The 13,535-nt window shown below is 36.0% G+C and overlaps 1 protein-coding gene across 1 annotated transcript in view; it reads right to left on the bottom strand.

Moving 5' to 3' along the window:
- Window positions 1-9,106: 9,106 nt before the first annotated feature.
- Window positions 9,107-13,535, bottom strand: part of sntg2 (syntrophin, gamma 2) — a 276,157-nt gene continuing 271,728 nt past the window's right edge. Inside the window, exon 17 of the mRNA XM_069888098.1 lies at window positions 9,107-10,851. Coding sequence (XP_069744199.1) covers window positions 10,720-10,851 — 132 coding nt within the window. The 3' untranslated portion in view covers window positions 9,107-10,719. The remainder of the gene's footprint in view (window positions 10,852-13,535) is intronic.

The raw sequence follows: 13,535 nt of genomic DNA, 5'->3' as shown, positions 1-13,535 counted from the left end.
TTCATGGACATAAATGGACATCCAATACAATTTCCTTTCATCCAACAGTCTTCAATTCTGCTAAATGCTTGTTGAAAGTCCACAAGGACAACATCAACATCCATTGTCAGCTTTCTTATCAAAGGACTCAATCAGGAATCAGGAAATTAAAATACATTTCACCCTCAATAAATCAGTCATTTGGTCAATTGGCACCTTTTCCTGTCATAGACCATAATTATTTATGTGACTGTAATCTTCCTGCGAGATTTTTGTTTCTGAAAACTCACTGGGTTTTAACTACAGCTTTGCTAATTTTCCCATGTTAAATTGTTCTCTGGCAACTCTCCTGTATTTAAGGGCAAATGGAAAATCAAGTCTAGAGTTACAGAGTCATCTTGCACAGAAAAAGGCTCGTCAACCCGGAATGCTCATGCCAACCTTTTTGCTCATCTATACTAATCACATCTTCCTGCATTAGGAACGTATCATTTCATGCCTTGTTTATCAAAATACCTGTCCAAATGGCTCATGTCTGACTCCACTTCCTCTATTGGCAGTGTGTTCCAGAATAAAAAAACTTTCTTCTCAAATTCTTTTAAAACACATTCTAATCATAAAAATAGATAAAGGTGACCATCTCATTAAGGATGATTTAACATGTTTAAATAAAATAGATTCTCTTTTTTCTTTTTTACATATGGCTAGGAAAGTGCCCCTGCTTGAATAAAATTCATCTTCAAAAATCTAAAAGAAATGATGGTTTGGCATTTCCTAACTTTAGATTTTATTACTGGGTGGTCAATATATGTAACTTGATTCTTTTATTACAATTTGATAACCGAATTGATTGCCCCACTTGGGTAGAAATGGAACTAAACTTTACTAAGAATATTTCCATGTTGGGAATTCTTTATACAAACTAACTGACAATCCAATCGTAAAACACAGTTTGAGAATATGAGCACAATTTAGAAGGTTTTTTTTGGATTTCAGAGCTTTTCCCTTGCTATCCCTATTATATTCAATCACTTCTTTCAACCTCCTTTGCAAGATTCTGTCTTCAAGGATTGGCACAAATTGGGTATTAAATGTTTTAAAGACCTTTTTATTGACAACAATTTTGCATATTTTGCACAAATGGTGGGAAAATGTAACTTATTTGAAGCTCATTTTTTATATATTTACAAGTTAGATATTTTGTTCAATCCCAGATTGCTAAGAATCCCCCAGGCGGCTATCCTTGATACATTTTTTGAATTATAACCTCCTTATAAAGCCTTAATATCTCTTATTTATGAACAATTGACTGATTTAAGACAAGCCTCTAGTTAAAATCAAGAATGCTTGAAAGTAGGATTTTAACCTTTCACTGTCCAAAGAGGTTTGAAATTCTATTTTTAAACTGATTAACCCTACATCCCTTTGTGCTGCAATTTAAAGTGGTTCATAGAGCACACAAGTCTAAATTAAAATGGTCTTATTTTTATTTGGACATAAATTCCCAATGTGATAAATGTAAAATAGGTGATGTTTCTTTAATTGATATGTTTTGGACCTGCCCAAACTTAGAAAAATTTTGGAAGGAAGTTTTTCCAAACATTATCGGGATTTTAAATTTAAAATTGGAACCTACCCCTTTAATTGTTCTTTTTAGAACTTTCTAAGAAGATGACGTGTTACCTCTTTGGCTTGGCTTCGTGGACGAAGATTTATGGAGGGGGTAAATGTCCACGTCAGCTGCAGGCTCGTTTGTGGCTGACAAGTCCGATGCGGGACAGGCAGACACGGTTGCAGCGGTTGCAGGGGAAAATTGGTTGGTTGGGGTTGGGTGTTGGGTTTTTCCTCCTTTGCCTTTTGTCAGTGAGGTGGGCTCTGCGGTCTTCTTCAAAGGAGGTTGCTGCCCGCCAAACTGTGAGGCGCCAAGATGCACGGTTTGAGGCGATATCAGCCCACTGGTGGTGGTCAATGTGGCAGGCACCAAGAGATTTCTTTAGGCAGTCCTTGTACCTCTTCTTTGGTGCACCTCTGTCATGGTGGCCAGTGGAGAGCTCGCCATATAAAACGATCTTGGGAATGCGATTGTCCTCCATTCTGGAGACGTGACCCACTAACTTCAATTAAATGCTGCATTTCTTCATTAATGGCCAGGCGCAAATTTTAATTCAATGGAAAGATAATACTCCACCTGCAGATGCACAATAGCTAAGTGATATTATGTCTTGTTTAAGCTTGGAAAAAAATAGATATGAGGTTAATAACTCAAATATTAAATTACAAATGACATGGGGCTCATTCTTGGACTCCTACTATAATCTTAAGGTTGAATGTTAACCTGAAATCTTGGCATTGCGTTGTCCCTCTCTAAGACTGTGCCACCTGAACTTATGAATACTAATCTTCAACCTTGCATAGAGGAAGGGGTTTTGAAATTTATTTGTTAATTTTTTTTGTTTCTTTTTTGTTATGTACTATTTTAGTGTGTTTTTGAACGTACTTATTGCAACTTTAAAAAAATCTTGAAGCACCCTTCATAACAGTCTTGTTCTCTTTTTTTAAATTTCAAATTATCAATAAAAATATCTTAAAAAGGAAACACCTTCCTCTCATCTTATGCCTATAATCCTTTGTTTCAGATATTCCAAACATGGAAAAAATATTCTGACTATCTTCCCTATTTATGCTCTCCTTATTTAATTTTAATTCTGGTCACCCCTCAGCCTCCTTGGCTCCAGGTAATACAAGCTCTGCCTATCCAATCAGTTCCATCACTCAAGTCCTCCAATCCAGGCACCATCTTGAATAATCTCACCATTTTAATTTCTCAGGAATTTCTTCAGTCATGGAGCGATCACCCTGCCTTTATCCATTGTCGACTCTTTTAGTTCAATTTGATCAAATAAATTTGATGAGATTAAATATTAATCATAAGATCTTGAATCAGTTTCTCTCAAGCTGGCAATCGAGTGGTTGACTTATATGCATGCCTTCAGCAGATTAAGAGTGAGTGCAATTTCGGAAAGATCTACATCCAACATTCATACTCTTCATAAATTTAGTTCTGCTGAAGATTCCGTGTGCCAGATTTGAAACTCACAGTGCATCAAATAACACATTGTTAGTTTTATAAATTAGCTCAAATCACAGAGTTGTTATTCACTGCCTTAATTTGCTTTAGAATTCTGCATTCCATCACAAAATTGTGAAATTGTAATTTTTAAGGCAACTTTTAACATTTTTTGTGGAACTTTGTAAATTTAAAAATCTCAATACCAATATGAACATTGATCAGAGTATGAGGAATGGGCCACCTTTAACAAATAATGCAGTGAATTAGTTTATTTGCATATTATTTGATAGAAGTTTTGTGGCATAATCATCAGTTAATTAATTAACCAAACAACAATCAAAATAACACACAGATTTACTCATTAAGGTCTGATGCTTGTGATTTGAATATAATTTGTGCATAAATTACTTCCAGAGAAGTATATGCTTGGACTCTAAACACACTTCTAGAAGAAAACTAGAAGAAAGAGCAGGAGTAGCCTACCAGGTCATTCAATGTGATCATAGCTGATTTGCTGGAGCTCCTCTTCTATGACAGTTAAATGAGCCTTCAATTTCATCCAAGATATAACTAATCATGAACTGTCAAAACTGTCAAAGACTTTGAATAGAATTTTCCAAAATAATTAGATTTGACCATTTTTCTGTTATATAAGAAGTAATGCATAAACAGTTCAACTAATTCACCCATGAGTGGGTTTATCACGCAACATCCACCACCTCAGACTAATTTTAAGGAAGTGAAGATATTTGCAATCCAACCAGAATTACATTTTATCTGAGATGCTTGCAAAACCACGATCTTAAAAAAAGTCTATTTTTAAAAGCTTTTTAAAAATGCTTGCTGACACACTACCACCTAAAAAAAAAATTAAAAACCACTTCAAAGCCCTAAAATTTAATTCAACTGGCAGAAACACATAATTTATAGACTGGTGTTAGAAAATTCATAAATTACTAGAAATTCAATTTTAATCATGTAATTTGGCTTTCAATTTCTTTGAAATTTTGTAATAACTTGGATGATTGTTGGCAAGTTGCATAGAAAAACAAAGTATGCAAGTTATGGAAACTCTAGGTCTGTATTTTAATTCATTTGCAATTGAGAACTGTGTAAGGCAATGCTAGTTTGAATAATTAAAAATATATGCAGTTCTTTGCAAGAAACTCTTAGCAACATACCATGAAATCATATTTTTAACACATTCTTTCCATTGCACTGGTCTTGTACAAATGTAGTTTAAATGGATTCACTACTCTATCAAAATAGCAGACGAACAATGTATTTTAGAGAAAGACACTGGAGTGCAAATTTCTTCTTACTTGCATGCATTAAATGCAAAATGTGTTAACTGTGCATTGTACCCCACTTTCAATGTTCAGTTCTATTGATTTTTGAGCACTGCCCCACTCATCTGATGCATTATAGTCCCAGGCTGTGAAATTTACAGAATATATGTCGGGATCCTAATTTATTGTTAAATAATAAATTCCCAGCCTATTCCAACCCTTGAGGTTAAACCTTATTAATAACAACAATAATGGGTTTTGAAATACATTTCCAATAACAGATAATGTAAAAATAATTGGTGAAAAACTACATTGAACATTTTATATACAATTATTTACTTACCACATAAAACCTAGACATAGTTTAGCTCCAAAAACTGAGCAAGTAGCAATATTCATACTTGAACTATGCTTTATCTCAAAGAATGTTTCATGTTATAAACTGAATAGCTCCAGGATAATACAGTTTCCATTGGTAACCACAAGACCATAAGATGCAGGAGCAAGATTGGTCTATTCGAGCTATCGGATTGGCTCTGCCATTCAAATCAAGGTTGATGTATTTGTACTTTCAACCCCATTCTCCTCCCTTCTTCTCATAACCTTTGACACCCTTACTAATCAAAAACCTATCAATCTTTGTTTTAAATATACAGAAGTATTGTGGAGAATTTTTAGGAACCACTTGTGTGGAGTTCTGGATAGGTTTGTCCCAATGAGACAAGGATAAAATGATAGAAAAAAGGGACCGTGTTTGACAAAACAGGTGAGGCAGCTAATTAAGAGGAAGGATGCATACATTAGATTTAGAAAACAAAAATACAGGGAGGGCTCATGAGAATTATATGGGAGCCAGGAAGGAACATAAGAAAATACTTCTAGCTAGAAGAGGCATGAGAAACCCTTGGCAAGTAGGATTAAGGAAAACTCAAAGGTGTTTGATGCTTATGAGAAGAACAGAAGGAAGGTAGAGCTGCTTAAGGATAAAGGAGGCAACATGTGCCTGGAGGTGGAAGAGGCTTGGAGGTCCTAAGTGAATACTTTGCTTCAGTATTCACCAGAGAAAAGGACCTTGATCAAGGTGAGATCAGAACAGAACAAGTTTATATGCTGGATTATGTTGAGATTAAGATAGAGGAAGTGCTGGATCTTCTTAAAAATATTAGGGTTGATAAATCCCAGGAACTGAATGAGATATACCCCAGGTTGCTATGGGAAGGGAGGAAAGATATTGCTAGTGTATTGCCAATCTCTTACATCAGTGTTAGAAAACTAATGGAGAGGATTCTTAAGGACAGGATTTACAAGGATTTGGAGAAGTACAGACTTCTCAGGAATAGTCAGCATGGCTTTCTGAAGGGAAGGTCGCATTTTCTGAGGAAGTAACAAAACAAAATTGATGAAGGGAGTGCAAAAGATGTGGTGTATATGGATTTTAGTAAGTATTTGGATTTAGCTGCAATATATTCCTCAGATTCAAATCCCTCTGGCATTTGACTTGTGAGTCTCATTCAGACAGTCATGAGGCATGGGATCTATTGATCCTTGGCTTGCAGAAAGAAAGCAGAGAATAGAAGCGAAAGAAAATTATTCTTCCTGAAGGTTAGTATCTAGAGAAGGATCTGTTCTGCTCTCTGTGATTTTTGTAAATGATCTGGATGAAGAGGCTGAAGGATGTGTCAGTAATTTTGAGGATGATATGAAGGTTGGAAGAGTTGTGGATATTATTGAAGGCTGTTGTAGGTTACAACAGGATATAGGCAGGATGCAAATTTGGGTGAACAAGTGGCAAAAGGAGTTCAATCCAGATAAGTGTGAAGTGGCTCATTTTGGTAGGTCAAACTTGAAGGCAGTGTACATAGTTAATGGTTGGTTACTTAATAGCGTGAAGAACAGAACGCCCTCGAGTTCCAAATCCATTGATCTTTTAAGTCGTTGCACAGCTTGAGAGGATAGTTAAGAAGGCCTATGGTATCTGGGCTTCAGTAATCGGGAGATTGAGTTCAGGAGTCAAGAGTGTGATGATAGAGCGCTCGTGATCTTCCCGACCACTAGAGGGAGTTGGAGACAAGTCTGTGGCAGCTTGGTTTGGATTCAAGATGGATGCCTCCACACGGTCATGTGTGCATGTTAGCTAATAAAGTGTAGCTGTTTAAAAGAAGATTAATTTCTTTATTACAAGGAAAGAAACATCACACTGAGGTAATGTCGCAACTCTATAGATCACTTAGAATTATGTGTTCGGTTCTGGTCACCTCTTTACAAAAAAATGTGTGGAAGCTATAGAGAAGGTGTAGAGAAGATTTACCACAATGTTGCCTGGTTTGAAAATATGTCTTATGAGGCAAGGTTAGCAGATCTAGGGGTTTTCTGTTTGGAGTGAAGAAGGATGAGTGGATATTTAATAGATTATGAGAGGCATAGGTAAAGTTGACAGTCAGCACCTTTTTCTGAGGATGTACGTCGAAAACAACAAAGAATATCTGTACAACGTGATGGAAAGAAATTTTTGGGGGTGACATCAGGAAAATATTTTTTACACAGAGAGCTATGGATGCCTGTAAAGCATTGCCAGTGGTGGAGTCTGGAATATGAGGAGTATTTAGACAGGCACATGAATGAAAGAAAAATAGATGGTTATGAGGTAGGGAGGGTTTAGTTTTTTGGGGTATGTGTTGGCATCACATCATGGGCCAAAGGGCCTGTATTGTGTTGTGACGTTCTATGTTTTATACCTAATGATTTGGCCTCCATAGCTGCCTTTGGCAATATATTCCTCAGATTCACAACGATCTGGCTGAAAAGTATTCTCCTCATCCCTATACTAAACAGACATCATCTCATTGTGAGGCTGGTCTGAGACTCTTCCACAACTGGAAATGTCTTTTCCATGTCCACTCTGCATAGCCCTTTCAATATTCCATATGTTTCTATGAAATCTTCCTTCATCATTCTAAACTCCAGCAAATATCAGCAAAGAGCCAACAAACTCTCCTTGTACTCCAATCCTCTCATCCCTGGGATCATTCTCGCATCTGGACACTCTCCAGTGCTAGCATATCATTCCTTCGATATGGAGCTCAAAACTGCTCCTAATACTCCAAATGTCATCTGACCAATGCCTTGTAAAGCCTCAGCATGACATCTTTGCCTTTATATGTAACCCTCTCCAAATGAATGTACATCATTGCATTTGCCTTCCTTACTACTGACTCAACCTGTACGTTAACTTTTAGGGAATTCGGCACCAGGTCTCCTAAGTCTCTTTGCACCTCAGCTTTCTGAATTCTCTCTCCATTTAGAAACAGTCTACTTTTTTATTCCTTCACCAAACTGCATGGCCTATGCTGTATCTCATCTGACACTTCTTTGTCCATTCTCCCAACCTATTTAAATCCCTCTGCAGGCTCACTAGTTCCTTAATATTATCCATTCCTCCACCAATCTTAGTATCATCCACAAACCTGGGTGCAAAGCCTTCTGATCACATTCAGGAAAAACATGACGTTGGTGAGTATCTAATCAAAGTGATCATTATTGGATGAAGAGACCCCCTTCAATTCTATGTGCGATAATAGTTCATTTCAATTATGGGCTCTAAAATATATCCTTGGAATCCCTACAATGAAAGTAAAATATTAACACTGCATGATTCTGAACACTGAGGAGAAAAAGGTTAACAAGGTGTAGATTTTGGGATGGAATATCAATCAAGTGAAGGATTTTTTTGGAAGTGCTGAAAGGGGAGGGAGCGTGCAGATTTTTTTGACCCTCCCCTTATGTTAATCGGTTTAGTGCCCAACAGATCGATATCAAATTAAGGACTGAACTGTTGTGATTTAGTGTTTTAAAGTGAGGGACATTAATAGCAGAAAATAGAAATGCTTGTCCTATTTTTTGGCATTAGCATCAACACTTGCCATTATTACCATGCACCAATACAATTTAAAATTTAATTTCTTTAAAATTTAGGCATATCACACGGCTCATGAGCCTATGCTGGCCTAAATACCCCAATTGATCTACAATCCCTGTATATTTTGAAAGGTGGGAGGAAACTGGAAGACTAGTAGGAAACCGACACAGACACAGGAAGAAGCCCTTACAGGCAGCGCTTGATTCAAACCCAGGTCATTGGTGCTGTAATAGCATTGCCCTAATTGCCACACTAATTGTGGCAGAGACTATCTGGCTTTTCAATTCTCCATCAATGAATTAAATACAACACACAGCAACATTAACACCACAAATTAATCAGAAAATTTATGCCGATTAGCCAATCTACAACTTTTTTTTCAAACTAGTAATATAAAAACAAACTGAATAATTCATTTTCAGGTAATAGAGAGGTCTGAACATTATTTTTTTTAATTAGTCGATCTTTTAACTATATCTGGATTCTTAACATTAGCATTCAGTCAAAGGGAATTAGCTTCATTGGTAAAAGACCAAGGTCAGCTCTGTCAAGACTGATATTTATGTTGACTATTCTTGTTTGCAAAAGTTCTGACACATGACAGAATTCTATTGATCTTTCAATATAAATGTCTTTATAATTCTTAGAATGTGAACTAAGATTTTTTTAAATTTAGTGATTATAGGGCTTGTATCTTCCCAATTTAAATATTATGAACAATGATTTTCTATTAAATTTATATCTCTGACACTTTAATATACCATCAGAACTTATAAAAAAGGAAAATGAATCTCATCATCTCGCAATGAGTTTGACATTTTCCTTATTTTGTTTATCAAAAATGGGCAACCATTCATTCGTAAGTTGCTTCTCTGTCCAAGGAAGAAAAATTGGTAAAATTTCTTCATGCAAAATGTAGTCAACATGTGGTTCTCTTCCAGTTGGGATTCGTAAATGGAGTACTCTATTCAAAGGAGATTTAAACAATACAACAGGAAAAAAACCACATAGTTATTGTTTTATATTTGATATTGTCAAATGGCAACTCGTATCCATATTAACCTTGACATCAATCAATTAGGTATATCATAGAAAAACACAATAAATCTAATCCTATTAGACTTGGAATAATAGAGAAATAGAATTTTGATAATCATTATGACGTGGTTGGCGAAGCAGTTAGTGCAACATCTTTACAGTGCCTGCGATCAGGACCGGGGTTCGAATTCCGCACAGTCTGTAAGGAGTTTGTGTGTTCTCCCCGTGTCTGCGTGGGTTTTCCCTGGGGGCTTTGGTTTCCTCCCACCACTCAAAACTCACCAGAGGTTTAGGTTAATTGAGCGTAAGTTGGGTGGCATGAACTTGTGGACCGAAATGGCCTATTACCATGTTGTACGTCCAAATTTTAAAAAAATTAAATTGCAGTACTCAGCTCAGATATAACTGCCATTCTTAATCTGTAAAATCTTTAACTCATTTATCATGTCCTTCTCAGTACCTGCCCACATCTGTAATGACCTCATTGATGAGACTATCAAATCCACACATGACGTGGAAGTCTACTTGCTCAGTAACTCTGACAACTTCTGCAGATGATTCTCACAAGTCTGAATGATTTCTGGCATGAACCTAGATGAAACTAAGATTTTGATCTGAAGGGCTACTGTTTCATCTGATGAGAAATAAAGTACTGCCCAAAACTCACAATAATGTAGCATTTTTACAATTGTTAATAGAATTAGACTTTTTTCTGCACAAAAAAAATTGACTGTTGATCAAATGAAAAGCCATTCTTTTAATGTTTGGATAAGGAATTCCAAATTATAGCAGTGCAACAGTACGCTGTTAAACTAACTGCAAATGTAAGGACTGTGTCTAATGTACTATGTTTAAACTCCTCAGCACTCAAAAATGAATGAGAATGAGCACTTAACATGCTTATGAAAGAAAATAATGGCATCAAAACACAGCTATTAATAAAAGAACCAAACACAAGTGACATTAGAATATTTTGTTAGTCTGAAATATGAATAGTACAATTATATTTTGGAGTTTAGATATCCATTTTTGCAAACTGATACTAAGAGGCTGGGAACAGAAATAACGACTTTGAAATAGTGCTGCACACACTGTCAACATGACTGACATTAGAAATATTCAGGGTACATGTTTTAACCCTTGGTTGCTATAAACAAAAAAAGGTAATGCTAACTTTGAGTCATAGTGTAAAATGGACATGATCGATTCTGCTATTCATCTCTCACGACTTGCATTGAAATGAATATCAGAAAATGTGTGTAAATTGCCATGGGATCACCATTACCCATTTGACACTATCTCCTGTCAGAGGGCAATTAGTCTCTGACCCGTATGGGCTCCATTCTGATCATGTGCTCAACATGGTCATAAAGCGATTACTTTATGTTAGAGAATACAATACATAACCAATGGCTGCAATCCTCTTTTCAGCTGCTGTACATGTACTTCCGTGCAACGCTCTGGCTGTCCACAAACAATGGATCCACTGCTGCCACCTTGGCTGCTATGAATGAATGTATGCAGTGCAAAACTGCAGTCAGATCAGCAAATTCCAGCTCCTGCAAAAAAAAACACAAAATATATCACTGGTTTATTTGCACAACTACTTGCAATAGAATAAATATTTCCAATCCACTTGTCATAGCATGCAATATTTACTAGTTGGTACATAAATTTTCAGCCGTACAAAAGATAATAGCTTTCAGCTATCATCAATGTAATTTGGATAATTTCCCCTCTGTAATTTGATTATTTATGAATGAATGATTTAGGTTTATATCAAAGTGCTTCACAACCAATTAGTGATGTTTCATGCAGAACCATCAAAGTAGTTATGTAGGTAAATATAGCTACCAATCCACACAACAACCAGCCTTGGGTCTGTGGCAAGCAGTGAGGGAACCAACAAGAGGGAAAATCCAACTCTTACCCTCCTGACGTTACCATCACCAAATCCCTCATGATAGATATCCTGGGGCTGACCATTGATCAGAAAATGAACTGGAGTAGCCATATACACAATGGTGCTACAAGAGCAGGCCAGACGGTAGGAATCCTGCAATGAATAACTCACATGCTAACAACCTAAAGCATGTCCATGATCTACTTGGCTCAAGTCAGGAGTGTGAAGGAATACTCTCCACTTTCCTGGATGAGTACAGCTTCAACAATACTCATGATGCTCAAAACCGTACATCATATGGCAGCAGCCCAGTTGAAAACACTATCTCCACCAGCAAAGCACCATAGAAGCAGTTTATATCAACTAAAGGATGCCCTGAAGCAGCTCATCATATCTCCTTAGACAATACCTTCCAAAGCATGGCCTCTAACAGCTAGGAGGACAAGGGCAGCAAAAGTATGGGAACATTCACCCCAAGCCACACACCATTTTGTTGCTTGGAAATATATTGCTGATCTTTCACCATCTTTCACCATCACTGGGTCAAAATCTTGGAACTCCCTCCCCAATTACCATTGTGGCTTCACTTCAATGCCTCCACCCTCTCAAAGAGGAATTTGGGATGGACGATTAAATGCCGCTCAATCTGCAAGGCCCACTTCCCTTGAATTGAAAAAAAATGATTGTCTGCTGATTGACATAGACACATTAGCCAGAACACCCACAGAACTCAATGATCTTTGGAAGACTTTTATATCCAACCTAATCACTTAAGACCTTCAGCATTCAGTTGTTCCTCAGTACACTATTGAAGTAAGATTATGAGAAACCATTTTCTGTCCATAAGTTGAACTAAGCAGACATTTAAAAAAAGACATTCACTTTGGAAGATTACAAAACTATCATGATATCCTGTTATCAGGATAAGACTCCTGTTATCAAGAATTCAAGCAACTGGCAGGCCTCAAGAACAACTGGCAAAAAAAAAATCACAGAAAATAAGTGGATAAAACATATGGAAGTTTGAAATTAGTGCACCTAGCCATTATTTCACCAATCACACAATTTGTCGTCTCAAGTAACCCAAAAAAATCGCTTATCCAGCCCCTACCAATCCTCATAAGTGCTAGATTCCAGGGGTTTTAATGTATATAAAAATTAACAAAAGTCTCAAATATTTTTTGACATGATAAATAAACTGAAGGGAAATATTAATATTTAATAATGATAATTATGTTGCTCTCATGTTATCCACAGTGAAAGACATCTAATTGAACATCTGTTGTGCTTGTTCATTTCAAATTAAATTGATTATGATTCAGAGTCAGTTCATGAAATATTAAATACAGTAAGTTCTCCAAGGGATTTGTCATTCCATTGGAAATATAACATGGAGCCTGTTACTAAACTGCATATCTAGCATGCACAGACACTCTCTCTGCAGCTGAGAAGGGAGCGAGTGAGTGGAAAGGTGTAACAAAGGATTAACTGAAAATAAGTTCCAATGTCAATTTTCAATAATAAAGGATTGTTGTGAAACATCTTTCCCTTATTTCAGAGGAGACTTTGACAAGCTGATCTTAAAATGATCAAAAGAAATTCAGTATTTTTTCAGTGTATATTTGTAAAATTGAACTATTTTTCAATATATATCATGTATCCAATGATTTTTGTTCCCATATTGTCATTAATTTACTCATATAAAGCTGAAAATGAAAACAGAATCTGAATTGCAGAATGCATTGTTATTGCTGAGGATAAGGGACAATTCATTCATTCATTTTTGGAGAAAACTTTGTGCTGATAATCTTTGTATAATTTCAAACATTCGAAATAAAGCAATAATGATCCTGTTCAACTGCTTTAAATCTACAGGAATTTTGTTGTTTCCTTGCATTTTCCCTTTAAACAAAGTCCTTAATGTAATAAAATATTGCTGAGCCATACCATTAATTATTCAACATTTAGCGATAACTGGAAAATGCCAAATGGGATAAATCGATTTTTCAGCATTTGGAAATTAATTGATTCTTTAATTTATATTGCTCATTAGTTAAAGAAGTCTTGTTTTTACTTATTTACATGATAATACCTTAGCTATTGCTACTAATTATCATGGAATGATCATATTGAAATGATCATATTGCACAGATCATTTAATTAATATCCATCATATCAAACAGAAGCATGTACATATTTCATTTTTTTGTTGCTTTTTTTAACTAGTTTTCTCCCCTCCTTTATTTTCTTTAAGATGTTGTCCAATATTTACAGTTGTTTAGCCTTTATTAATCATGGGTAAGATTTTGAAGGCTCAGGATTCCATTCACTAATTCAATT

The sequence above is a fragment of the Narcine bancroftii genome, chromosome 6, assembly GCF_036971445.1.
Source record: "Narcine bancroftii isolate sNarBan1 chromosome 6, sNarBan1.hap1, whole genome shotgun sequence".
NCBI classification, from domain to species: domain Eukaryota; kingdom Metazoa; phylum Chordata; class Chondrichthyes; order Torpediniformes; family Narcinidae; genus Narcine; species Narcine bancroftii.
The sequence above is the reverse complement of the archived record's forward strand: the minus strand, read 5'-3'. Positions and strand labels throughout refer to the sequence as shown.